At 42.0% G+C, this 27,896-nt stretch overlaps 1 protein-coding gene and 1 long non-coding RNA gene across 2 annotated transcripts; both read left to right on the top strand.

The window, feature by feature from the left end:
• The first annotated feature begins 459 nt into the window (after nt 1–459).
• On the top strand, nt 460–4,170 carry LOC130561839 (transcription factor Sox-9-A-like). Its single transcript, XM_057346431.1, has 3 exons — nt 460–1,102; nt 1,437–1,684; nt 1,845–4,170. The coding sequence occupies exons 1-3, from the start codon at nt 615–617 to the stop codon at nt 2,534–2,536; spliced, it is 1,428 nt and encodes a 475-aa protein (XP_057202414.1). The 5' UTR covers nt 460–614; the 3' UTR covers nt 2,537–4,170.
• Nucleotides 4,171–4,626: 456 nt separating this feature from the next.
• On the top strand, nt 4,627–8,059 carry LOC130561843 (uncharacterized). The gene is made up of 4 exons (XR_008963864.1): nt 4,627–4,705; nt 6,517–6,544; nt 6,848–6,940; nt 7,389–8,059. It is a non-coding gene; the product is annotated as an uncharacterized LOC130561843 (long non-coding RNA).
• Nucleotides 8,060–27,896: the final 19,837 nt, after the last annotated feature.

Raw genomic sequence — 27,896 nt, 5'->3', positions numbered from 1 at the left:
AGTTCATCAACAAAATTGCAGAGGAGAGAAAGAACGAGAGAGAGGGAGGGGGGGAGCATTTTTAATCACCCTATATGAGTTAGGCTACGATACGCATAATGAAAGGAGCCAACGAGGAGAAGATAGGCCTACAGGTTTTATTATCACAAAATGAAAATGTTACAAGTTCACATGACTCACGATTCTACATTATATGCACAATGCATGCATGCATACATACAATATGAATCCAAATACAATAATAGCTACATGTTACAGTAAAACGGCTAGAAAATATCTCCCCAAGATTGCCGCATTTATTCAATGCTAGGTGTGCAGTATGGCTGTAGTTTGTTCATTTATTTGGTGTAGCCTACTGTGTTTTATTTTTTGGTCTCCGTGTTAGTGCAGTTTGCGCCCGGGACCGCCACGGGGGTGTGTCAGGCGCTCAAACGCTCTCCGCCTTCACCATTCGCATATAAATGATTTGATCGGGGGAGAGAGATCAGAGACTCCTAACCCTCATACGGGAACTGAGCTCGTCACAGTCAGTACCGGTTTATTTACGCGTGAGTAGCCGATCCGATAAATTCTTAAGGACTTTGGACACTTGGAGAGCTTTTGCGCAGGAGCGCATGAAACAGACACCTGAACAGCAAGAGCTAAAGGATTTTACCTCCACACTAGAGAGTTGCATCTCATTTTTCTGCATGAATCTATTCGACTCGTACCTAAAAATGAGCGACGAGCAGGACAAGAGTCTTTCCGACGCGCCGAGCCCGAGCACGTCCGAGGATTCGGCTCCGTCTCCGTGTCCATCTGGATCAGGATCCGACACCGAGAACACCCAACCCGAGCAGAACCTGAGAGAGTTTCAGAAGGACGAAGGTGACAAGTTCCCCGTGTGCATAAAAGACGCGGTGTCGCAGGTTCTGAAGGGGTACGATTGGACCTTGGTGCCCATGCCAGTGCGAGTGAACGGCTCCAGCAAGTGCAAACCGCACGTCAAGAGACCCATGAACGCGTTTATGGTTTGGGCTCAAGCTGCGCGCAGAAAACTGGCGGATCAGTATCCGCATCTTCACAATGCCGAACTCAGCAAAACCCTCGGCAAACTCTGGAGGTAACATCGGCGTTAGAAATGACAAAACAAACGATGTTTTATTTGTGCAATTTTTTTGGAAGGAATAGTGCGATGGAAATGTGAACGCTAAAGTAATGAAGCCAAAGGATCTTTGTATTGATAAGAAATGTTACACTCCAAAAGTTGAAATAAAGACAAACGTAATAAGAAATAACAAAGTTTTCTCCATTGTTGGGTTGTTTTTGTTTTAAATTGTTGATCCAACTGAAGTTGTTGTAAATGCTAGTTCAGTTCCTGACATTAATGTAAGTGTGTGGAATGTGAATGAGCAACTAAATGAGTCTTGCTTATATCTCGTTGTTGACGTTTGTAGATTGCTGAATGAGGGAGAGAAACGTCCGTTCGTAGAGGAGGCGGAGCGCCTGAGGGTCCAGCATAAGAAAGACCACCCTGACTACAAGTACCAGCCGAGACGAAGAAAATCATTGAAGAATGGCCAAACGGAACCCGAGGATAGCGAGCAGACCCACATTTCTCCCAACGCCATTTTTAAAGCCCTGCAGCAGGCCGATTCTCCTGCATCCAGCCTGGATGAAGTGCATTCGCCAGCAGACAACTCTGGTACACGAGCACCACCAGATGAATAGTTTGTTAAGCGTTTAGCTAAGTGCATTAGGGACGGATACAGATTTGACTGCAAATCGAACAGCTCCTAAAGGGAAATCTACGCTTTTAAGTGTCTACTGTAGTTTTTAATTTTTATTCTTCTCTTTGTTCTTAGGAGTGGGCCAGGCGCAAGGCCCCCCCACACCACCCACAACTCCCAAAACTGACCTGCCATCCAGCAAGGTAGACTTTAAGCTTGAGGGCCGTCCCCTTCAAGAGGGCATCGACTTTGGAGCAGTGGATATCGGCGAGCTGAGCAGCGATGTGATCTCTAACATGGAGCCTATTGACATCAATGAGTTTGACCAGTATCTGCCCCCTCGCGGACACCCAGGCATTGCGGCCACTCAGACGTACTCCAGTGGCTACGGCCTCAGCAGTCAAGCCATGGGAGCCACAGTGCATGGCTGGATCTCCAAACAACAGCAGCACTCGTTGAGTGAGCTGGGCCAAAGTCAGCAGAGAACCCAGATCAAGACCGAGCAGTTGAGTCCCAGCCACTACAGCGAGCAGCAGGGCTCCCCGCAGCATATCGCCTACGGCTCGTTCAACCTGCAGCACTACAGCACCTCGTACCCCTCCATTACCCGCACGCAGTATGATTATGCAGGGCACCAGAATGCCGCCAGCTCCTACTACAGCCATTCCGGGGGTCAGAGCTACCCTACATTCAGCTACATGAGTCCCAGTCAGAGGCCCATGTACACCCCAATTGCCGACACAACAGGTGTCCCCTCCGCACCACAGGCACACAGTCCGCAGCACTGGGAGCAACAGCCAGTCTACACGCAGCTGTCCAGGCCGTAAGACCAGGAGAACTCTGGGACGTTCTTTAAACGTACTGAACTAACAGAATGGCTCCCAACAGTGCCTTTAAAATCACTTGGAGTGGTGATTATATTTTGAAGATATAATGACGCTAAAAAGAAAGCCTCTGTGAGGACATATTCAATATAAATGTTTTAGTATGTACTGTGTATGTGTTATTTGGGGAATTTGTACTCTGGTATATAGGGAGAATAAGCATTTGTCTGCAACCAGTGATGTTTTTTTTAAGAAAGCCTAACGATGTCCTCCTAATTCTGTGTATATATATATATATATATATATATATATGTTAAAGTGCCATTTACCAATTGGGCAAAGCAAGTGTTGGGTTTGGTGAAACTGTTGTTTGAAAGCACAAGCAGATGTATAGTCAGAGTTGTAATGCTTCTGTAGTCTGTGCCTAAGTGGGAGTCTTGTCGGAGTTGCCATATCTGCTGGCTTTAAATCCTTCTGTGCCTATAGAGCTCACCTCTTTGTCTTACTGCTGGAGAAGAAACAGGAAGTGCCCTTTGACCCGAGGCTTCTCCATAGATTTCCATTCTGCCATCGAGTTCTAACCTCTTTAATTTATTCATTAGTATTCATTTCACGTCAAAGTAATACTCTTTGCATTTTATCATTTACTTTAGCCTGTATGACTAATTTGTGATAAAAAAAGCAAAATGATTGCAGAGATTATTATTTAGTTGTTGTAGTGCAAGTTTTAACCATTCCATTTATTTATCATTTGTAAATGTTTTCATTTTAAAGTATCTAAAATTGATCATCCAGATGAGTACAGATGACATATAATTGTGATGATACTTGATCAAATCTTTGAACGCAATTAACTGGGAAATCCCATTTTTTTTCCTTTTATCCTGAAGCATGTGGACTTCTGCAGTCTGTTGGCTATATGTAACCCTGGACCACAAAACCAGTCATAAGGGTCATTTTTTTTAAATTGAGATTTATTCATCAACTGAATGAATAAGCTTTCCATTGATGGATTCCATTCGTTTGTTAAGATAGGAAAATATTTGGGCGAGATACAACTATTTGAAAATCTGGAATATGAGGGGTCAAAAAAATCTAAATATTGAGAAAATGGCCTTTAAAGTTGTTCATCAGAGGTGTTGTAGCAGGCTGTTGCTAAGAAGAAACAAGTTTGTTTTAATGCTCTCTACTGTAATGACATTGTGAAGTGTAGATGAAGCCAAAAACAGAAATTCTAAGCTTTACATAGATACCAAACTTGAGTGGGTAATTCACAAAAAGCGGGCAGCAGCGAAGTGAAGTTTGTAGTTTGTGATTTTGATGCACTCACTTACAAAAATTAAGTTTTGATATATTTACGGTAGGAAATTTACAAAATATCTTAATGGAACATGATCTTTACTTAATATATTAATGCTTTTTGGCATAAAAGAAAAATCTATAATTCTGACCAATACAATGTATTGTTGCCTATTGCTACAAATATACCCGTGCTACTTATGACTAGTTTTGTGGTTTTGGTCACGTGTTGTAAAGATTTCTCTTGAAACACCAGCATTTGTTTTGTTTAAATAAATCTTGAAAGGTCTGCATATCTTTTGTATGATATTGTTTGCAATAAAAGAGATTAAAAAATATGCTATGGTTAAATCACTTTATATTCTTCACATATGTCATCCACAACCAGAAGAATCAAGACGTTTCTGTAGTGATCAAAAATGCAAAGCATGCCATAATTGATCACAGTGTACTAAAAATCTATTAATTTATGTCTTTTACAAACAAGTATCAAAAAAATATATAGTACAATATAACATTTCTAAGTGATCACTGTAAACCCTAATGTTGTATGTACTTAAACAATCAAGTGATGTTGACTAAACATTAATTAAAATTGTCCATTTTGGTCCTGACATTTAAAAATATGAGTTGATTTAACTTTATGTACCTTCAAAATGCTTAAACTTACAATTTAAAGTCTTGTGAGCTCGAAATCATGATTAAAATTGGTAATTTTTACTTAAAATGGTTCACTCCATGCAAGGAGTTCTGTTCTGCCTAGCAACAAGAAAACTAATGCACCGATTGGTGGATTACAAAGTTAGTCCTTTTGGCCTCGTCTGTGCTGTTGCTGACACCACACAGTTCAAGACGGAATATGTGCTATGTTCGGTAAGTACATTTATTTATATATAAATAAAGTTATGTTGTGTGATTTTTAAGAGTGAAATATGTTTATTTAAATCCTTGTGGTACGTTTCTATAATAAAATACAACGCAGCCCGGTCAAACTTGCTAGCGTAGCCATCAATTAACGGCATGGATTTGTGATGGTAATGCTATGATAACTGAGATATAAAATGGTTCTTTATTGATTTGTAATACTGAAACATATAAGTTCAAACACTTAATCATAGAGTAATCGTGTATTTCTGTTGTAAAGAACATGACAGCCACTTCTGAGATCAGTTAAAGTTGTTTTTTCCCGCTCAAACTTTGCCAACCTCGCCTGTTTTTAACGATATTTTCTTAATGATTTTGTGATGAGAGAAAGCACATTGTAGCTATCGTTACTGCTTAACTTTAGACCACGTGGGTTAGCCTTTCCAGGGCAAACTTTGTCATTGTCGCCGTTAAATAACAATATTTTAAATATAATGTTCTCAAGGTATGATTGAGAAGTCGACTTTTTACATATTTTGACTTGTACAGTGCATTTGTAAAGTGTGAATTATAGGTTAATTGTGTGTTATAAGAACATTGCAACTATAGCTGAGATGAATAAGGGTAGTGATGTTTAGTAGTGAAGCATATACAGTATATGTGAAATTACAGACCATCTTCACACTGATCACCAGTAATTAGCAGGCCCGGATTAAGAATTCAGGGGCCCCTGGGCACAAGTGTCTTGTAGACCCCCCCCACATACATAAACATATTCATTTTTCTGTTTAGCGTGTAATGGTAAACGGCATTAACGAATATTAGTTATACTGTTACGAGTCTGTGTAAGTAAACATTTTGCAATGTATGTAAAAGCACTCTAGATTTTCTAATAACTTAGGCTAAAAATCAGTAAATTAAGGCAGATAGACCTGATCAACATCAATATAAAATTAATTATTGGCGAAGACACACCAAATACATGTAAAAAAACTCTTACCTTTTTAAGATTTTAAAGACAACCGTGAGGGTATTCTAACTTAACCTATATCTTATATTCACAACAAAGCCGTTCTCATTTACATCTTTTCAGTTTCTATAAAAAGCGGCGATTTTGGCTATATTCTTTCACACAGCCTCTGTCATGGTAACCATGTGCATATTTACAGACGAAATGGGTTCATGTTTACACATTCAAACAGTCAATAACAGTGACAGGTTGTTGGAAATGCTGTTTTGTACTCATTTTATTCAGGAGTCACCTGTGGAATGTGCTGCTTCTTCCTGCCGCTCAATGAGACGATCCCTGCGCGGGGAAAGAGAGACCTTGCGCTCGCGGGGGACATTTTCCCACTGAAAGCTAAAGTTTATCGGAAAGTCGCTTGATTTATCGCATTGTGCTTCTGAACAAAAGCTGCTAAAGGGCTTGTAAAAGTTATTAAATCAAGAGACAGACTTGCGTACGTTAGAAACACGGTTTTGTGTGCGCACTTGCGTGTGTGCGGCCAGAGAGGCACACGGCAGAATGAATATAGCGAAAACATTTTCTCCCCCTTTCTTGGGCCCCAAGCACGTATGGGCCCCTGGGCCTGTGCCCATAATGCCCATTGGATAATCCGGCCCTGGTAATTAGCTACAAAGTAATTTACGTATTTAACAGCCATATCTGATGTACATTCCAGTATGATTGTCACCTTTATTTGGATGTTTAGTTTTCTTTTAGATAACATTGTAAGATTACCATCTTAATTATAATGTAATTTTCATTGTTTTTGCACTGACTTTGTTAAACTTAATATTTTCAACTTTTTCTGTTACAGGTAACATGAGACAAGGACATGTGGAAATGTAAGTATTGCATTTTTGACTCTGCAAAAAGAGGGGAACTTCTCAAACATTATCGTTTGAAACATGGTGGTCATACAAAAACTGTACCTTTTCCATGCCTACACAAGGACTGTCTTTGTACGTTCAACTCCATTAGTAGTTTGAAAGTTAATCTGGCAAAAATTCATACAAAAACACGATTGGGATCAGTAATGTGTTATGTATGATAGTCTTAATTAAATCATATATTCTCATAAAAATGCTTCAAATAGATTGATATTAAGTTTTTCTGGCATTAATAGAATTTAATCTTTTCCTCTAAAGTCAGCCCAACCAACCGATGTCCGAACCCTTGTTCTTTGACGACCGCCTATCATGCTCGGAGATGATGACTCTTCTTTCTTCAAGTCATGTTAAGTAAGTACATCTGTTCTTAAAAGGGATAGTTCACCCAAAACTTTTTACTTTAAAAACTTTTAAATATATTTTTCTTACCAAACCCCATTGAGTCACTTCAGAAGGTCTTTAACACACTCATCTATATATTGAAAGGCCTGAGTGTGAGTACATTTTCATTTTTGGGTGAAGCATTACTTTAACATACAAAGGTGGCAACTTTTTTGTTCAAGTCTTCAATATAATAAACGTCATTTATAATGCATACTTTCAAAACTGTATACCAAATTCTTTGCAGGAAGCATCTACATTTACATCAATTCAAATGTATACATGTTAATATAATGTTGGTTTAGGGTTAGTGATTAGCTATTTTAATAAACTTAATGTACATTCTGATAAGCATGCATTGATGATAAACCTTTGATTCCTGATCACAATACTCTATTTATACCTGTTTTTTTACTAGGTGTCTGATCATCGCAACACAATCCTTGATGTACCAGAGCTGATCTTATTCGAGGACACTGATCTTCAGCCACCCAACTCCTTGCATTTGACTTCTTCTATTCTTCGAAGACAATGTTCAGTGACAATGTGCAATGTTTGCACAAAGCTTAAATGGTGAAATGTAGTTTTTATTATGTTTAGCCTACATGTTCAGTACATTAACAATTGTGAGGCGTAAAAAGTGTAATTGGTGCAGAGTTGTACAATTGATGTAAGTCCACCAGTTAATGTTGGACATTTTTACTGTTGTTATACCACCTTATTATATTAATATTTCACCTTAATATTTCCACAGTATATTTGTACTGTAACACTGTGTAATTTTGGTGAAAGACTAATGTAATAAAGTAATTATAAAGTAATTATTATATGTATTTATATATGTAATTATTTTAGTTTGCAATGTTTGCACAGCTTAAACGGTCAAATGTAATAGTTATGTTTACATTAACATAATTGTGATACTTGAGTGAAGTATACTGTAAATGTGCATAGAGTTGTACAATTGATGTACTGCAGTTAATTTGGTTGTTACCACCTTTACAGTGTGGCGGTGACCCATTCCCATTACAGTATAGTGTTTTACTGTATTTTCATTAACATTGTGACATTTCGTCAATAAAAATTCAAAGATTAAATATGCTGTTCATTGTTTTTGTATTTCAGTTATGTATGCACAAAGCTTCAAAAATAATAACACCATTATGATAACAAATAAGTGAACAAATATTTAAGTACACTTGAAATTAATACCAAGTTAAGTGAACAAAATAATTTAAGTACATTAAATAAGCGCCAAGTTTGGTGAACTGAAAGATTAAAGTATAGTCTACAAAACCGCCAAGTTAAATAAACTTAAATATGCAAGTTTCGGGAGACTCCATTACTCAATTAAATTGAGGCAACGAGTTTACTCAATCAATTTAGTTCAGTCAACTTATTAGGGTTTTCAGTGTTGATTATACATCACAAAACACCCCTCTTTATTAAAGGTGAAAGTCCACCCAAAAATAAAAATTCTGTCATGAATAACTCATCATCTCGTTGTTCTAAACCTGTATCAATTTCTTTGTTCTGTTGAACGCAAAGAAAGATATTTGGATGAAACTGAAATTTCTGGGGCACCATTAACTACCATATAGAAAAAGTTATTGTATTTTTTTGTTCTGTTAAACACAAAAGAAGATATTTTGAAGAATTTAGGAAAACAAACAGTTCTGGGGCACATTTGACTACCATTGTTTGACTAGAAATCTCTAATATTATATATAGTTGCTAATATTCTTCTGAATATCTTTATTTGTGTTCAACAGCCACGTCAGAATCTGGGCAGAGATACGCATTTTCGCTTGTCCGAGTGCTGCAGGTTTTTGGAAATATATTTCAGCCATTCTTGCCGCTAGTAAAGGATTTGGATGTTAACAGGTTCTCTTTTATATATCAATGTCATTAATTCCACATCCTTTACAAGGCGGAGATCTGAAAGTGTTCAGCTGCGCACAATTTAAAGGTCATTTGAAATGTATATATTTCACATCTGAAAAAGAGGCTTATACACATTTTCTGTGCAATGGATTTAATGGTTATAATGGGAACTGTACTGGCTTTAATGGAAACTATGTCTACTGGTATATATATATATATATATATGGTGATAGATTCTATTGGGGGGATGTTATCTGGCAGATTAATCCTATTGGAAAATAACCAAAACACAACTAAAATAAATTTTGTAATGGTTTCAAATAAAAAAGTTAATGAAACTGTAGAGACCAGTCTCGTATTGCTCGTTCTGGGTTCTAACTTTGATTAAAGTAAATAAAGGTAAACTCAAATTGAAAGCAGACTACAAGTGAGAATAATTTAACACTTAATTTTACACTGTAAGTTGAAATGCAAAAGTTGAAATATAATTAAAGAAAACTCCAGCAACGGTGTTTGTACAACTGATAATGACCTTTATTTAAAGGAAAACTTCAGTTTTTTTCCAGTATTTAATCTGTTAAAGAACAGGAAAATGTACATTTGGTGTTAAAGGGGCTTCTCTTCCACTTCTCTAGCCCCGCCCACTGGTTCGCGAATGACTTTAGCCACACATAGTACACACTCCCGCATTTGTGATGATTGACAAACTGGTAACCATAGCGAAATATTTTTCGGCTAAAGATTCGTTTGTCCGTCAGTTTAAACTAAACTGCAGATATGCGTTGTGTTTATGCTCGGAAGGCTACATAACACAGCGCTCTTTTGCTGTATTGCCACTTTGTTATTAATAAGCGCTTTTATGCTTGTTGTTTGGTCTTAGATCAAAAAGCCTCTGCAATTAGGTCTTAATAAATGGTCTGTTGCAGATTTTAAGAATTTTTAGTCTTATAAAATATATAAACAATTAGCATTTTAAGGTTTGTTTTTGTCTTGTCCTTATTTGCTTATTTTTTTGTGAAGATCTGGCAACCCTGTCACTTAAGCGAAGGGTTCTCGAGAGCGGCTAGCCCCGTGTCATATGTGCAAAAGTGAGGACTTGTTTCACTGTTATTTATATTTAGAGCGACCAAGCAATAAACATGCAACATTGTGCAGCGCCTGGTTGTGGAAGAACACAGTCGCTTCCTTCGGATTCTGATATTAGGAATGTGTGGTTTAAGTACGTTCCTGCTCACGTGGGTGAAACATTGAGCATTTGTTCGCTTCATTTCACTATGGATTCCTTTGTGAACAAGGCGCTGGGTTTGCGGAGAGACTTAAATTAAAAAGCAGTGCTGTGCAGTCAATATTGGATCCGACAGGAATGGCGCAGCAATCTTATGTAAAACATATTTGTACTATGCGTCACTATTGCTTTGTTAGAGATCGCTTGATATGTCCTGATAAATGATAATGTGTAACCTAACGTTACGTGTCTAACCAAATTCACAGAAGGCTCCAACTAAGTTTACTACGCAAACTGCTGTCCAATCATAGCAGTGGGCGTTTACTTCCAAGTCGTCGATGGGGCACGCCCATTAAAACTGAGCGTTTCTCCAGCCGGCCTCAAAACCAGGGTAGAAAATAGCCTATTACTTATTGATTTTGATGTTTTAGAATGTAAAAACCACGCGAACATCATAAGTAGACCTCAGACAACAGTATAAAATAATAAAAATGCCCATTTCAGCACACCTTTGACGTATGCCATTTTATGGAATTTCAGTATTTTAATAAAAATGGGAAATTACTGTCTGCATTATCTCCATAAAAATATTTTTCTTTAATGAAAATTTAAGGACATTTCATTATATAAAAATAAGTGAGAATACTGTTACATTATAATGCTTTATTACGATGTAACAATAGGGGTGTCACATTATAGAGTGTATTGTCACTAAGGATGATGTTTATAATTATCGACATTGTGATATACTGTAAATATTTCAGCACCATCTGGTTGACACTTCAGCGTTGCTGGTGATTTTGCACCCATTTACCATTTTGCCATAAGAGCCACAGTGGTTACAAAAGTATGTTTTCTTCCTTCATTCTGATGAAAATGTCTCCCAGCCACATGGTCTGAGTGTAACGTTTACCTGTCATACATACTTTTCACCTGTTGCCCTCTCTAGATATGCACGTGTCATCTGTATCTCTGTGTTCTCATTCATTTTTTCTTTTAGACAGATTTATGTTGAACATGTGGCAGTGCTCATCACTGCCTGTGCTCTGCCTGTGCCTCTCTTACACCTGTTTCAAACAGCTGCCCTGCGAAGAGTTTATAATCCCTCCAGATTTGTTCTTCAGTGGATACTGGGACGATATCAGTTCTTCAATATCATGTTGACAAAAAAAAAACATGTTGAATAATAAAAATGTACACTAGACTGCTTCCATAGTTTAATATTGTAATGATAAATAGTAATATGACTTTTTAGAACAGAATATGTTCGTTTATGACAACTGTTGTAAGGTGTTAATGTTTTTGTGACTGAGCCAGTGTTTCAGCATTATTATTATTATTATAAAATGTACAGTATATGTTAAATTCACAGATGTTTACTTTAACCAAATTACAAACCACATAGACAGTATATATGGGTAATATTTACTATGTACCTCTGTTAAGCCATTTACTTAATAGGAGCTATCATAAATATCTAGATATGGGATGAAAAATAATAACACGTTTACCTTGGATAAATATAAATATAAAAAAATACATTTTTAATTTTAGTAGACATTTTAGTACAGACTCAAACACCATTCAAGGGTTAAAGGAGTAGTTCACCTCAAAATGAAAATGTAGAAAAATAAAATAAAAAAGAAGATATTTTGAAGACTGTTAGTAACCAAAAATCATTGGTCTCCGTTCACTTGTATTGTATTGACACAAAACCAGTGCAAGTCAATGGGGTGACTTTAACCAGGGGTCTCCAGGTTCGGTCCTGGAGGGCCGGTGTCCTGCAGAGTTTAGCTCCAACCCAAATTAAAACTCTAACAAGAAGCAGCCAATCAAGATCTCACTAGGCACAGCAGAAACTTGCAGGCAGGTTTGTTGAGGTAGGATGGACCTCTGCAGGACACCGGCCCTCCAGGAATAGGTTTGGGGATCCCTGCCTAAGTAAGAATTTTAACATAATTGACACAATGTTATATTTTCAGTGTTGGTCAAATATATAGTTTGTTTCTGTCCTCCAATGTCCTGAGTTACTTTAAAATCACACCGATGCCCAGGCAACTATTGGCATCTGAGCGTGTCAGCTCACATATTGTGCTCAGAGGAAGAGAAAGACCACGGGGGTGTTAAACAAAACTCTAAACAAAACAACCCTTGCTTACACCCACCCACCCACACACACACACACACACAGAGAGAGAGAGAGCATCTGGAATCAGTGTGTTCAATGCTCAGCCATGTGTGACAGTAAGAGATGCTATGAATTCACAGGCACTAAACCCACATGAACAACCCCTGTGCAGAAGCTCCTGTGCAGTCTTTGGAAAGCTTATTTGAAATTGTAGCTTGCCAAATTATTTATACTATGAAGACTTCATAAACAGTCAACTTACTTGATACATGTTAGAAGCAAACAACTGAGCACTGACTACATTAACCTCTTATATAAGCTCCCCTATTTTTACATTTTTTTATTGCAAAAACAAGTTCAGAACATAAATCTTGAGTTTTTTTAGACACAATAAAACACACACATTCCATGGGCCATGTGCATGTTAAGGGGTTAAAGGACAGTTCACCCAAAAATGAAAATTCTGTCATTATTTACTCCCCCTCTTGTCGTTTCAAACCTGTATGGCTTTCTTATTTAGCAAAACAAAAAAGATATTTTAAAGAATGTTGTTAACCGAATAACGGCGGTACCCATTCACTTGCATTGGTTTTGTGTCCATACGATAAAAGTGAATGGGTTCTTGAAATGTTCACATACCAACATTCTTCAAAACGTCTTCTTTTGTGTTCTGCAGAAGAAGAAAAGTCCCACAGGTTTGAAATGACAAGAGGGGGAGTAAATGACAGAATTTTCATTTTCAGAACTATCACATTAAAGTTTATGCTAATCAGCTAAAAAAGCACAACATGTGATATTGAAGTCCCCATGAAATCAATATTTCAACACTATTTATTTTGTTGTGAGCAATTCATCCAAACAAGTCAATCCACAGGAAAATACTACAATACTGAAGTTAGTCACACGGTCCAGTTCATAGAGACGTTTTAGGTGTTTTTAAACCTGTTAAAAACCAATCAGAATGTAATATACAAATAAAGTAGCTCTTTTATTCAAAATGCTAAAAAAAGATTGGTCAATATAATTGAAGTCTATATGTGAAAGTTTAGTGCTTTAGAATAAAAATAGGTGAGGAATTTAATTTGAAGTCCACTCTTTGTAATTTACTTTGTTTACTGTACGTTTTGTTTTTCAGGCTATAGATTTACAATGACAAAATAGCCTAGTTAGACCCCTGGGAAATATGTTGAAGTGAAAAAAAATGCTGGCTTATTATGGCCTTTAAATACATTGAACACATCTCTGTGGAAGCACACGTGAATCCCATTCTCAGTCCTCTTCATAGCATGTTTCATGTCATCATTTGCCTTCACATGTTTGTCCTATAATTGCGTTTTGTTGTTGTTGTTGTTTAAACAGATCTTAAGCAGAATGATTGTTTCTTGCTCTTCAAGAAAAAAAGAAAGAAAGAAAGAAAGAAAGAAAGAAAGAATAGTATGCCTTCCTACTTGATTGTATTTAACTACTGTATATTTACATCACAAGCCCTCCAATGTCTGTATTCTTGTTGATATGTCAAACCACACTTTAAAAATACTGGGTTGTTTTAACCCATGGTTGGGTTAAATATGGAGAACCCCAACCATTGCTTTAACCATAAAAAGGTTAATTTAAGTGTATATAGGGGTTTTGTTTTTTTAAGGCTGTGGTGGTTTGACAAATGCCGAGCCCACCTCCTTAATACTTCAAAATAGTTTTTACATAACATGCATAATCATTCATAGTATTAGGCAATTACTAGGGGCCAGTTGCATAAACTCAACTCAACTCAACTTTATTTATATAGCGCTTTTTACAATTTTTATTGATACAAAGCAGCTGTATATAAGACATATTGACTATAAGCAAAACAATTAAAGTTGTACCTGCAAAAACAAGAAAAAGTTGAAAACACAGAAGACAGACATACCCAAATACAAAACACTCCACACACACAATATGCACACGTACTAACACACATAGACATAGACACACACACACACACACACACACACACGGACGCGCACGCACACACACACACACGTACACAGACAAGTACGCACACACGCTTTGGTTGACTATCCCCGTGGGGACAGTCCATAGGCGTAATGTTTTTATACTGTACAAACTGTATATTCTATCCCCTATCCCTAACCCTATCCCTAAACCTAAAGATCATAGAACACTTTTTGCATTTTTAGATTTGTAAAAAATATTGTTCTGTACAATTTATTAGCTTTTTTGCCCCTGGGGACCTCAATTTTGGTCCCCACGGTGACACGAGTCCCCATGTGTTGTTGTGTATTCAGGTTTAGGTCCCCACCGGGATATACAAACATGAACGCACACACACACACACACACGCACAGTGAGAGCACACATGTAAGATAAAGGAGAGAGAAGCACAGGTCAAATATAACAGACTATAAATTCCTATATGCAATGTTAATTAAGTAAAACTTTAAAATTCTAAAGCAGCCCCCCCGGCCAGGCAGATAGTGCAAAAACAGTATGCAAACGGTGGCGAGGAACCCAAAACTCTAATCGAGAAAAAAAACTTCAGGAGAACCCAGGCCCAACCAGGGGATTCCAGTTCCCCTCTGGCAAAAGCTGCTGCCTCTGCACAAGCTCCAGAGAGCTTGCACAACAAGGCTAAATAAAATAAATAAACTTACTAATAAGGTAAATTATAGTTTAAGATTATCATTAATAATCTAATAGCATTTGAAATTTTGTGATGAAGACGTGTCAGGTGACTGCGTCCTTATTTATCCAGCTCTATCATCTCAGCTCTTGTCAGGTCGCCGCTTCCCATTCTCTGCTCTACCATCAGGTCAGGCCATGAACTGCATCTTGCTCGCTGTGGTAACCTTGGAACAATGAGACAAGACTGGCTGAGAGTAGAGTACTGTTCTGCACTCTTTGATGCAACAAGTACATCAGTTGTGTTTTTGGTTCCGGTTGATCTAACTAATGCAGCCTAAACCCTCACAGGATTTATATTATGGAAGAGTAGTGTATGCAAGATTTAAAAGATGCGTCTTTAGTCTAGATTTAAACTGACAGAGTGTGTCTGCCTCCCGGACAGTGCAAGGAAGACTATTCCAAAGTTTAGGCGCTAGATAGGAAAAGGATCTACCACCTGCACTTGATTTTGAAATTCTAGGTATTACCAACTGACAGGACGCCTGAGAGCGTAATGCACGTGAAGGACTGTAATACAAAAAGAGTTCATTCAAGTATTGAGGAGCTAAACCATGTAGGGCTTTATAGGTAATAAGCAAGATTTTAAAATTAACGCGATGCTTTAGAGGTAACCAGTGCAAGGTTGACAGAACCGGGCTAATATGTTCATACTTTTTTGTACGTGTAAGAACTCAAGCTGCCGCGTATTGCACCAGTTGGAGTTTTTGTAATAAGCCTGCAGGGCAACCACCTAACAGTGCATTACAGTAGTCTAGTCTTGATGTCATGACTGCATGAATTAACTTCTCTGCATCTGACATTGACTGCATATGACGTAGTTTAGATATATTCTTAAGAATGAAAAATGCAATTTTACAGGTGTTGGCGACGTGGCTCTCAAATGACAGATTACTATCGAATAGAACGCCAAGATTCTTTGCTGAAGACGAGGGTTTTATGGAACATCCGTCAATAGTTAAACAGTACTCTTGGTTGTTACTTATAGCAGTTTTCGGTCCAATAAGTAACACTTCTGTTTTGTCCGAGTTCAGTAATAAAAAGTTGTTACTCATCCAGTTTTTTATATCGACTATGCATTCCATTATTCGATGGAACTGCTGTGTTTCATGAGGCTTCGAGGAAATATAAAGTTGAGTATCATCAGCATAACAGTGAAAGCTAACTCACTCATCCAGTTTTTTATATCGACTATGCATTCCATTATTCGATGGAACTGCTGTGTTTCATGAGGCTTCGAGGAAATATAAAGTTGAGTATCATCAGCATAACAGTGAAAGCTAACTCCGTGTCGCTTTATTATATCTCCTAGAGGTAGCATGTATAATGCGAAGAGCAGAGGCCCTAAGACTGAGCCCTGTGGTACCCTGTACTGGACTTGTGATTTGCGTGACACCTCATTGTTTATTGCTACAAATTGAAAACGGTCGGATAAATAAGATTTAAACCATTTCAAAGATATTCCTTTAATGCCGACGTAATTTTCAAGTCTATGTAGGAGTGTGCTGTTGTCAATAATAATAAACATAGCCATGGTTTTAAGACAGCGTCTAAGAAGTAGTCTGACTACACAAAATCTGTTGCACAAAATAAGCTCATAGTAATTTTTAAAACAGTGTAAATTCTGGAAAAAGTAAGACACTGAACAACTTAAAACAAAATGGCCGACAGTAGGTACTAAAGCCAGCTTTTCTTTGCTGAAAATATTTGCATATTAGAGGAATACAATGTGGCCAAATTAACTTAAAATGAACAAATTCAGTGATTACAGTGGAAATAATCATGAAAACAAGGCTTGGACTACAGTACCTGAGAACATTAATAGTGTAAATCGGTCTGTTTCGCAAACCATCTAAGATGTACCCTTATACAGTATATGACCAGCATTTTCATAAAAGACTTCCAGCGAATTTTTTTGGTCTTTGAAAGCTCTTCCTCGTCTTATCGTCCATTTATTAAAATATTCGCTACTTTATAGCACAATACAAAGTCAGGCCATTTCTGAATCTAGAGCAGTTGACAGTTTATTGCAGGGGTAGGGAACCTTGATCCTGGAGGGCCACTGTCCTGCAGTATTTATCTCCAACCTATTCAAACACACCTGAACCAGCTCATTAAAGTCTTCAGGATTACTAGAAACTTCACGACAGGCGTGTGTTTGAGCTGGTTGGAGCTAAACTCTGCAGGAAAGTGGCCCTCCAGGATCAAGGTTCCCCACCTCTGGTTTATTGGTTTCCATGACAACATAGTACATAACGAAATGCTAGCCAGGTGGATAACTTGGTCTTAAATTAGACCAATCTGAGATTTTATGCAACTGACTTAAAAAGTAAACACTAATCTTAACAGAAACAAATTAGACAACTAATTTTTAAGACAAGTCTAAAACAGTTTTATGCAACTGGCCCTAGGTGTTATGAACAGCTATACTTAAGACCGGGATGTTTTGTATTTTTTTAGAATGATCATTGAAAACAGATGCGAAGTCTATAAATCGCAAATTGCGCACAGCTGAAAAGTTTCAGATCTCCGCCTTTTAATGATGTCTAATTAATGTCATTGATATATGAAAGAGCACCTGTCAACGTCCAAATCCTTTACGAGTGGCAAGAATGACTGTAACGATGTTCGGTAGTAAAAGGAAGGAAGAGGACGAGGTTGGCTGGACTGACACAGGCTTTTTATTGTCACTTTAACAAGAGAGGTACACAGTCCAATAAAACACAAAATACGAGCGGCTATTCCTTCAGCACGCTGCAAGCAGATAAGAATCCAGTATAGTCCTCCGAGTGATCTCCACTGGATAAGAAATACTTGTTAGCAGCCCGTGGTCAGTCCATCTCTCTCTCGTCATGTATGTGGCGTTTTGGTCCTTATATGCTGCCTCTCCGCGCCCTTACTGGAACGAGACACAGGTGTTGGTTGTTTGCATTTGCTCCACTTACTCACCGCTCGTCTCCCGGCTCTCTCTCCTGCCGCAGACCTTGCTAAACCACTCCCCCCTCGCCACATACCCCCACCACCCGCCTCATGGCCGGGGAGCCATCCAGCCTGCAGCCCCCTCATTCCTGGAGAGGAAGTCGGCCACAACCATCTGTGCACCCGGCCTGTGGACCACCTGGAACTTAAAAGGCTGCAATGCCAGATACCAACGGGTGATCCTGGCGTTGGTATCTTTCATGCGGTGAAGCCACTGCAGGGGGGCGTGGTCCGAACAGAGGGTGAATTCCCGGCCCAGGAGGTAGTACCTAAGGGTGAGGATGGCCCATCTGATGGCCAAACATTCTTACAGCACCGGCCGCTCCTCACCCCCCCACCTCCTGTGCCAGGACGGCACCCAGCCCCCTGTCCGACGCCTCAGTCTGCAACAAGAAAGGGAGAGAAAAGTCAGGAAGAGCGGTCCGCCACACAGGGCAGCTGTCACTTGGGTAAATGCCTGCTGGCACTGCCCCGTCCACTGGACCGGATCTGATGCTTCCTTTTTAGTAAGATCAGTCAGCGGGCTGGTGAGGTCCGAATAGTTGGGCACAAAGCGCCTGTAATATCCCGCCAGCCCCAGGAACTGTCTTACCTCCTTTTTGGTCTTAGGACTCGGACACGTCGCAACGGCTGTGGTCTTATTAATTTGGGGCCGCACCTGTACGTGTCCCAAGTGGAAGCCCAGATACCTGACCTCCACCCGCCCAACCACACACTTCTTCAGGTTAGGCCGTGAGACCGGCCGCCCTCAGCACTCCCAGGACCGCCCTTAGATGTTGGAGATGCCGCTGACAGTCGTTGCTGTAAATTATAATATCATCTAGATAAGCAGAGGCATATGCCGTCGGAGGTCCATGAGCTGCTGAAAGGTGGCCGGCGCTCCGAACAAGCCAAACGGAAGTGTCACAAATTGGTGTAATCCGAACGGCATGGTGAAGGCTGTTTTTTCCTTAGATACCGGTGATAAGGGGATCTGCCAGTATCCTTTCGTTAAGTCTAGTGTCGAATAAAAACGAGCCGTGCCTAGCCGATCAAGTAATTCGTCGACCCGTGGCATTGGATAGGCATCAAACTTCGATACCGCGTTCACCTTGCGGTAATCCACACAGAACCTGACCGAGCCATCTGTTTTGGGAACCAAAACTATCTGGCTCGCCCAGTCACTGTTGGATTCTTCTATTACCCCCATTTCCAGCATTGCCGCTAATTCCATCTGAACCACATTTTTCTTGTGCTCAGGTAAACGATAGGGCCGGCTGCGAACTACTACGCCGGGCGCCATCTCGATATGGTGCTGAATGAGGTTTGTTCGGCCAGGTAGGGGCGAGAACACATCTGCAAACTCTGCCTGCAACTTGGCCACATCAGTGAGCTGGGAGGGTGAGAGGTGATCTTCCCCTGGAGCCAGAGCGAGGGATCGTGACTGTTGTATCCTCTCCACTGATCACGGTCTTGAGGTGATGATTGAGGTGGTAAATTTGACGCGTCCCGCTCCTATCTGATTGTACTACCTCATAATCGAGATCTCCAACTTGCCATGTGACCATAAACGGCCCTTACCACTTCACTAGTAATCTGGAACTCGATGTTGGGAGTAATACAAGCACTTTTTCTCCCGGTGAAAATTTCCGTAAATTGGTTCCCCTGTTATACAGCCGGCTCTGTTTGTCCCGCCCCAGTGTATGGACTTTTGTTCTCAGGTCCAGGACATGTTGAATTTCGTTTTTGCTGCTGGAGGGTCCGTCCTACGAAGACTCTCTCAGGACGTCCAAAACCCCTCGGGGCTGGCGTCCAAAGAGAAGCTCAAAGGGGGAAAACCCCGTGGAGGCTTGTGGGACCTCTCGCACAGTGAATAAGAGGGGTTCCAGCCATTTATCCCAATTTTTGGCGTCCTCGTGAACAACCTTACGAATCATGGTTTTTAACGTGCGATTAAACCGCTCTACCAGGCTGTCTGTTTGGGGGTGGAACACGCTGTTACGAACCGATTTAATGCCCAATAATTCGTAAAGTTCGCGTATCGTACGTGACATGAACGCCGTGCCTTGGCACCCCAGGCCAATTAGTTCACAGAATCAGCGGGTGTCGGAGGTGCGGATTAACCGCTACCTCTATTCTATTCTTTTCTCCCCTGAATTCGATGACGGCGGGGATTAAAGGATACTTCACCACATCCCCATGTACACACCGTACCTGAACCATGTGGCTATTATCCAATGCCCCAGGCCAAACCAGGCTTTAATGGATAGAGGTTTGGTTACAACCCTGAATCCACCAGAGCCGGGTATGTACCCCCCCTTATACTCACAGGAATTTGGTACCAGCCATTCTGACCGGGTGAAACCTGCGGGGCGTCAGGGACCCGGATCATTGTCCCCACCTCCATCACTGGACACCAATCGACAAAATGGTCTGGATCCCCGCACCGCCAGCAGGCCGGCCCAGGCGTCCCTGCCATCCTGGTGGCGGGAAGTGGAGCACGTGGAGGGAGCGGAGAGATCACAAAGGGGCTTTCGCCCAGCCCCAGCGATCGGAACCGCTGGCGATGTTCCTCCGTGCTTCGGCCGACCCTCTGTAGGATGGCCCTCTTCAGGTCGTTGAAGACCAGGAGGTTCTGGCCGGGCAGCCAATTGCGCTTCCCCCGACAGCAATGGCAGTAGGCGCATCGCCCAGTCCTCCGGGGGCCAGCCGCTGGTCTCCGCAGTCTTCTCGAATAGTTCGAGGAACGCCTCAGGGTCATCCTGCGGCCCCATCTTTGACAACGGCAGGAGCGTGGCATGCGTCGCTGGTACGGACCCGAACCCCCTGGTCCACCCAGCTCCGGAGCCTCTTGCGGTCCTCTTGCTGGGCCTGGAGGATCACCTGGAAGTGGCGCTCCTGGTCAATCCGGAGATCCAGCAATGCCTGGTGTTGCTCACGGTGGAGGACCGCGAGGGACAAGATGATTTCCGCAAATGGCGTGCCCGGTGTTGACTGCATGATGGCGGTGGCCCTCCTGCTTCCTTCCCGGGTTTCGGCACCAGTGTAATGATGTTCGGTAGTAAAAGGAAGGAAGAGGACGAGGTTGGCTGGGCTGACACAGGCTTTTCATTGTCACTTTAACAAGAGAGGTCCACAGTCCAATAAAACACAAAATACGAGCGGCTAGTCCTTCAGCATGCTGCGAGCAGGTAAGAATCCAGTATAGTCCTCCGAGTGATCTCCACCGGGTAAGAAATACTTGTGAGCAGCCCGTGGTCAGTCCCTCTCTCTCGTCATGTATGTTGCGTTTTGGTCCTTATATGCTGCCTCACCGCGCCCTTACTGGAACGAGACACAGGTGTTGGTTGTTTGCATTTGCTCCACTTACTCACCGCTCGTCTCCCGGCTCTCTCTCCTGCCGCAGACCTCACCAAACCACGCCCCCCTCGCCACAATGACTTATGGCACTTTTCCACATCAAAGATATGATTGTTGCCGTAGATTTTTGCGTACGCACACTTTACGATCAAATCTGTGCATACGCATGTTTTATTAAATAGGCCCCAGGTGTGTAGCATGTTAACCTAAAGCAAATGTGCTTTACCAGCAGTCATTTTTGGGGGGAATTAGAAAGTAATATAGATAAGTAAAATACATCTTATTGTTATAATATGAATATATTAAACATGTCACAGTGCTATAATACGACCTGCAGAGTTTAAATACATACAGTACGTGACTGTGTTTCCGCAGGCATGGCTGTGTCCTGTCTTACGAAGCTTCACAGAGATTTAATCATTTTCCAAGTATGGATTTACTTTATTACACATAAGGATTTTAACATCAAATGGTACTACAGTTTGCTGTCATCACGTCAAGAGTAGATGTGATCGAGCCTCAGCAAGTCAGCTTACAGAAGAATGAATGGTCTGTTCCTAATGAATATACATAACACAGTGGATACATTCATTTGGTTTTATTTGTACAGATTGTAATGTAAATAAAAATAACGTAATTATGTAAATATATACTTACACATTTCTGTAATGTAAATATTTGTTTTGTATGTAATATGTATTTTATGTGCACTCATCGATATCTGTATATTATTAATGTGTACTTTGGAAGAGAGAGCTACAATTTTGTTGTATGCAGCTGTGAAATGACAATAAAGATTCTATTATGTATCAAAATGTAATACATTATTGTAAGCTACATAAAAACAGATAANATTGACAGCATATGACGTAGTTTAGATATATTCTTAAGATGGAAAAACGCAATTTTACAGGTGTTGGCGACGTGGCTCTCAAATGACAGATTACTATCGAATAGAACGCCAAGATTCTTTGCTGACGACGAGGGTTTTATGGAACATCCGTCAATAGTTAAACAGTATTCTTGGTTGTTACTTATAGCAGTTTTCGGTCCAATAAGTAACACTTCCGTTTTGTCCGAGTTCAGTAATAAAAAGTTGTTACTCATCCAGTTTTTTATATCGACTATGCATTCCATTATTCGATGGAACTGCTGTGTTTCATGAGGCTTCGAGGAAATATAAAGTTGAGTATCATCAGCATAACAGTGTAAGCTAACTCCGTGTCGCTTTATTATATCTCCTAGAGGTAGCATGTATAATGCGAAGAGCAGAGGCCCTAAGACTGAGCCCTGTGGTACCCTGTACTGGACTTGTGATTTGCGTGACACCTCATTGTTTATTGCTACAAATTGAAAACGGTCGGATAAATAAGATTTAAACCATTTCAAAGATATTCCTTTAATGCCGACGTAATTTTCAAGTCTATGTAGGAGTGTGCTGTTGTCAATAATAATAAACATAGCCATGGTTTTAAGACAGCGTCTAAGAAGTAGTCTGACTACACAAAATCTGTTGCACAAAATAAGCTCATAGTAATTTTTAAAACAGTGTAAATTCTGGAAAAAGTAAGACACTGAACAACTTAAAACAAAATGGCCGACAGTAGGTACTAAAGCCAGCTTTTCTTTGCTGAAAATATTTGCATATTAGAGGAATACAATGTGGCCAAATTAACTTAAAATGAACAAATTCAGTGATTACAGTGAAAATAATCATGAAAACAAGGCTTGGACTACAGTACCTGAGAACATTAATAGTGTAAATCGGTCTGTTTCGCAAACCATCTAAGATGTACCCTTATACAGTATATGACCAGCATTTTCATAAAAGACTTCCAGCGAATTTTTTTGGTCTTTGAAAGCTCTTCCTCGTCTTATCGTCCATTTATTAAAATATTCGCTACTTTATAGCACAATACAAAGTCAGGCCATTTCTGAATCTAGAGCAGTTGACAGTTTATTGCAGGGGTAGGGAACCTTGATCCTGGAGGGCCACTGTCCTGCAGTATTTATCTCCAACCTATTCAAACACACCTGAACCAGCTCATTAAAGTCTTCAGGATTACTAGAAACTTCACGACAGGCGTGTGTTTGAGCTGGTTGGAGCTAAACTCTGCAGGAAAGTGGCCCTCCAGGATCAAGGTTCCCCACCTCTGGTTTATTGGTTTCCATGACAACATAGAACATAACGAAATGCTAGCCAGGTGGATAACTTGGTCTTAAATTAGACCAATCTGAGATTTTATGCAACTGACTTAAAAAGTAAACACTAATCTTAACAGAAACAAATTAGACAACTAATTTTTAAGACAAGTCTAAAACAGTTTTATGCAACTGGCCCTAGGTGTTATGAACAGCTATACTTAAGACCGGGATGTTTTGTATTTTTTTAGAATGATCATTGAAAACAGATGAGAAGTCTATAAATCGCAAATTGCGCACAGCTGAAAAGTTTCAGATCTCCGCCTTTTAATGATGTCTAATTAATGTCATTGATATATGAAAGAGCACCTGTCAACGTCCAAATCCTTTACGAGTGGCAAGAATGACTGTAACGATGTTCGGTAGTAAAAGGAAGGAAGAGGACGAGGTTGGCTGGACTGACACAGGCTTTTTATTGTCACTTTAACAAGAGAGGTACACGGTCCAATAAAACACAAAATACGAGCGGCTATTCCTTCAGCACGCTGCAAGCAGATAAGAATCCAGTATAGTCCTCCGAGTGATCTCCACTGGATAAGAAATACTTGTTAGCAGCCCGTGGTCAGTCCATCTCTCTCTCGTCATGTATGTGGCGTTTTGGTCCTTATATGCTGCCTCTCAGCGCCCTTACTGGAACGAGACACAGGTGTTGGTTGTTTGCATTTGCTCCACTTACTCACCGCTCGTCTCCCGGCTCTCTCTCCTGCCGCAGACCTTGCTAAACCACTCCCCCCTCGCCACATACCCCCACCACCCGCCTCATGGCCGGGGAGCCATCCAGCCTGCAGCCCCCTCATTCCTGGAGAGGAAGTCGGCCACAACCATCTGTGCACCCGGCCTGTGGACCACCTGGAACTTAAAAGGCTGCAATGCCAGATACCAACGGGTGATCCTGGCGTTGGTATCTTTCATGCGGTGAAGCCACTGCAGGGGGGCGTGGTCCGAACAGAGGGTGAATTCCCGGCCCAGGAGGTAGTACCTAAGGGTGAGGATGGCCCATCTGATGGCCAAACATTCTTACAGCACCGGCCGCTCCTCACCCCCCCACCTCCTGTGCCAGGACGGCACCCAGCCCCCTGTCCGACGCCTCAGTCTGCAACAAGAAAGGGAGAGAAAAGTCAGGAAGAGCGGTCCGCCACACAGGGCAGCTGTCACTTGGGTAAATGCCTGCTGGCACTGCCCCGTCCACTGGACCGGATCTGATGCTTCCTTTTTAGTAAGATCAGTCAGCGGGCTGGTGAGGTCCGAATAGTTGGGCACAAAGCGCCTGTAATATCCCGCCAGCCCCAGGAACTGTCTTACCTCCTTTTTGGTCTTAGGACTCGGACACGTCGCAACGGCTGTGGTCTTATTAATTTGGGGCCGCACCTGTACGTGTCCCAAGTGGAAGCCCAGATACCTGACCTCCACCCGCCCAACCACACACTTCTTCAGGTTAGGCCGTGAGACCGGCCGCCCTCAGCACTCCCAGGACCGCCCTTAGATGTTGGAGATGCCGCTGACAGTCGTTGCTGTAAATTATAATATCATCTAGATAAGCAGAGGCATATGCCGTCGGAGGTCCATGAGCTGCTGAAAGGTGGCCGGCGCTCCGAACAAGCCAAACGGAAGTGTCACGAATTGGTGTAATCCGAACGGCATGGTGAAGGCTGTTTTTTCCTTAGATACCGGTGATAAGGGGATCTGCCAGTATCCTTTCGTTAAGTCTAGTGTCGAATAAAAACGAGCCGTGCCTAGCCGATCAAGTAATTCGTCGACCCGTGGCATTGGATAGGCATCAAACTTCGATACCGCGTTCACCTTGCGGTAATCCACACAGAACCTGACCGAGCCATCTGTTTTGGGAACCAAAACTATCTGGCTCGCCCAGTCACTGTTGGATTCTTCTATTACCCCCATTTCCAGCATTGCCGCTAATTCCATCTGAACCACATTTTTCTTGTGCTCAGGTAAACGATAGGGCCGGCTGCGAACTACTACGCCGGGCGCCATCTCGATATGGTGCTGAATGAGGTTTGTTCGGCCAGGTAGGGGCGAGAACACATCTGCAAACTCTGCCTGCAACTTGGCCACATCAGTGAGCTGGGAGGGTGAGAGGTGATCTTCCCCTGGAGCCAGAGCGAGGGATCGTGACTGTTGTATCCTCTCCACTGATCACGGTCTTGAGGTGATGATTGAGGTGGTAAATTTGACGCGTCCCGCTCCTATCTGATTGTACTACCTCATAATCGAGATCTCCAACTTGCCATGTGACCATAAACGGCCCTTACCACTTCACTAGTAATCTGGAACTCGATGTTGGGAGTAATACAAGCACTTTTTCTCCCGGTGAAAATTTCCGTAAATTGGTTCCCCTGTTATACAGCCGGCTCTGTTTGTCCCGCCCCAGTGTATGGACTTTTGTTCTCAGGTCCAGGACATGTTGAATTTCGTTTTTGCTGCTGGAGGGTCCGTCCTACGAAGACTCTCTCAGGACGTCCAAAACCCCTCGGGGCTGGCGTCCAAAGAGAAGCTCAAAGGGGGAAAACCCCGTGGAGGCTTGTGGGACCTCTCGCACAGTGAATAAGAGGGGTTCCAGCCATTTATCCCAATTTTTGGCGTCCTCGTGAACAACCTTACGAATCATGGTTTTTAACGTGCGATTAAACCGCTCTACCAGGCTGTCTGTTTGGGGGTGGAACACGCTGTTACGAACCGATTTAATGCCCAATAATTCGTAAAGTTCGCGTATCGTACGTGACATGAACGCCGTGCCTTGGCACCCCAGGCCAATTAGTTCACAGAATCAGCGGGTGTCGGAGGTGCGGATTAACCGCTACCTCTATTCTATTCTTTTCTCCCCTGAATTCGATGACGGCGGGGATTAAAGGATACTTCACCACATCCCCATGTACACACCGTACCTGAACCATGTGGCTATTATCCAATGCCCCAGGCCAAACCAGGCTTTAATGGATAGAGGTTTGGTTACAACCCTGAATCCACCAGAGCCGGGTATGTACCCCCCCTTATACTCACAGGAATTTGGTACCAGCCATTCTGACCGGGTGAAACCTGCGGGGCGTCAGGGACCCGGATCATTGTCCCCACCTCCATCACTGGACACCAATCGACAAAATGGTCTGGATCCCCGCACCGCCAGCAGGCCGGCCCAGGCGTCCCTGCCATCCTGGTGGCGGGAAGTGGAGCACGTGGAGGGAGCGGAGAGATCACAAAGGGGCTTTCGCCCAGCCCCAGCGATCGGAACCGCTGGCGATGTTCCTCCGTGCTTCGGCCGACCCTCTGTAGGATGGCCCTCTTCAGGTCGTTGAAGACCAGGAGGTTCTGGCCGGGCAGCCAATTGCGCTTCCCCCGACAGCAATGGCAGTAGGCGCATCGCCCAGTCCTCCGGGGGCCAGCCGCTGGTCTCCGCAGTCTTCTCGAATAGTTCGAGGAACGCCTCAGGGTCATCCTGCGGCCCCATCTTTGACAACGGCAGGAGCGTGGCATGCGTCGCTGGTACGGACCCGAACCCCCTGGTCCACCCAGCTCCGGAGCCTCTTGCGGTCCTCTTGCTGGGCCTGGAGGATCACCTGGAAGTGGCGCTCCTGGTCAATCCGGAGATCCAGCAATGCCTGGTGTTGCTCACGGTGGAGGACCGCGAGGGACAAGATGATTTCCGCAAATGGCGTGCCCGGTGTTGACTGCATGATGGCGGTGGCCCTCCTGCTTCCTTCCCGGGTTTCGGCACCAGTGTAATGATGTTCGGTAGTAAAAGGAAGGAAGAGGACGAGGTTGGCTGGGCTGACACAGGCTTTTCATTGTCACTTTAACAAGAGAGGTCCACAGTCCAATAAAACACAAAATACGAGCGGCTAGTCCTTCAGCATGCTGCGAGCAGGTAAGAATCCAGTATAGTCCTCCGAGTGATCTCCACCGGGTAAGAAATACTTGTGAGCAGCCCGTGGTCAGTCCCTCTCTCTCGTCATGTATGTTGCGTTTTGGTCCTTATATGCTGCCTCACCGCGCCCTTACTGGAACGAGACACAGGTGTTGGTTGTTTGCATTTGCTCCACTTACTCACCGCTCGTCTCCCGGCTCTCTCTCCTGCCGCAGACCTCACCAAACCACGCCCCCCTCGCCACAATGACTTATGGCACTTTTCCACATCAAAGATATGATTGTTGCCGTAGATTTTTGCGTACGCACACTTTACGATCAAATCTGTGCATACGCATGTTTTATTAAATAGGCCCCAGGTGTGTAGCATGTTAACCTAAAGCAAATGTGCTTTACCAGCAGTCATTTTTGGGGGGAATTAGAAAGTAATATAGATAAGTAAAATACATCTTATTGTTATAATATGAATATATTAAACATGTCACAGTGCTATAATACGACCTGCAGAGTTTAAATACATACAGTACGTGACTGTGTTTCCACAGGCATGGCTGTGTCCTGTCTTACGAAGCTTCACAGAGATTTAATCATTTTCCAAGTATGGATTT

This window comes from Triplophysa rosa, linkage group LG11 (assembly GCF_024868665.1).
Source record: "Triplophysa rosa linkage group LG11, Trosa_1v2, whole genome shotgun sequence".
Classification (NCBI taxonomy): domain Eukaryota; kingdom Metazoa; phylum Chordata; class Actinopteri; order Cypriniformes; family Nemacheilidae; genus Triplophysa; species Triplophysa rosa.
This window is presented reverse-complemented; position numbering and strand designations above follow the sequence as displayed.

What these genes read in the sequence shown, in the direction of transcription:
- LOC130561839 (XM_057346431.1), top strand. Translation starts at nt 615, where the DNA reads ATGAAACAGACACCTGAACAGCAAGAGCTAAAGGATTTTACCTCCACA. An exon ending in ACCCTCGGCAAACTCTGGAG is followed by an intron (nt 1,103 to 1,436) that starts GTAACATCGGCG and finishes TGACGTTTGTAG; the next exon opens with ATTGCTGAATGAGGGAGAGA. An exon ending in TTCGCCAGCAGACAACTCTG is followed by an intron (nt 1,685 to 1,844) that starts GTACACGAGCAC and finishes CTTTGTTCTTAG; the next exon opens with GAGTGGGCCAGGCGCAAGGC.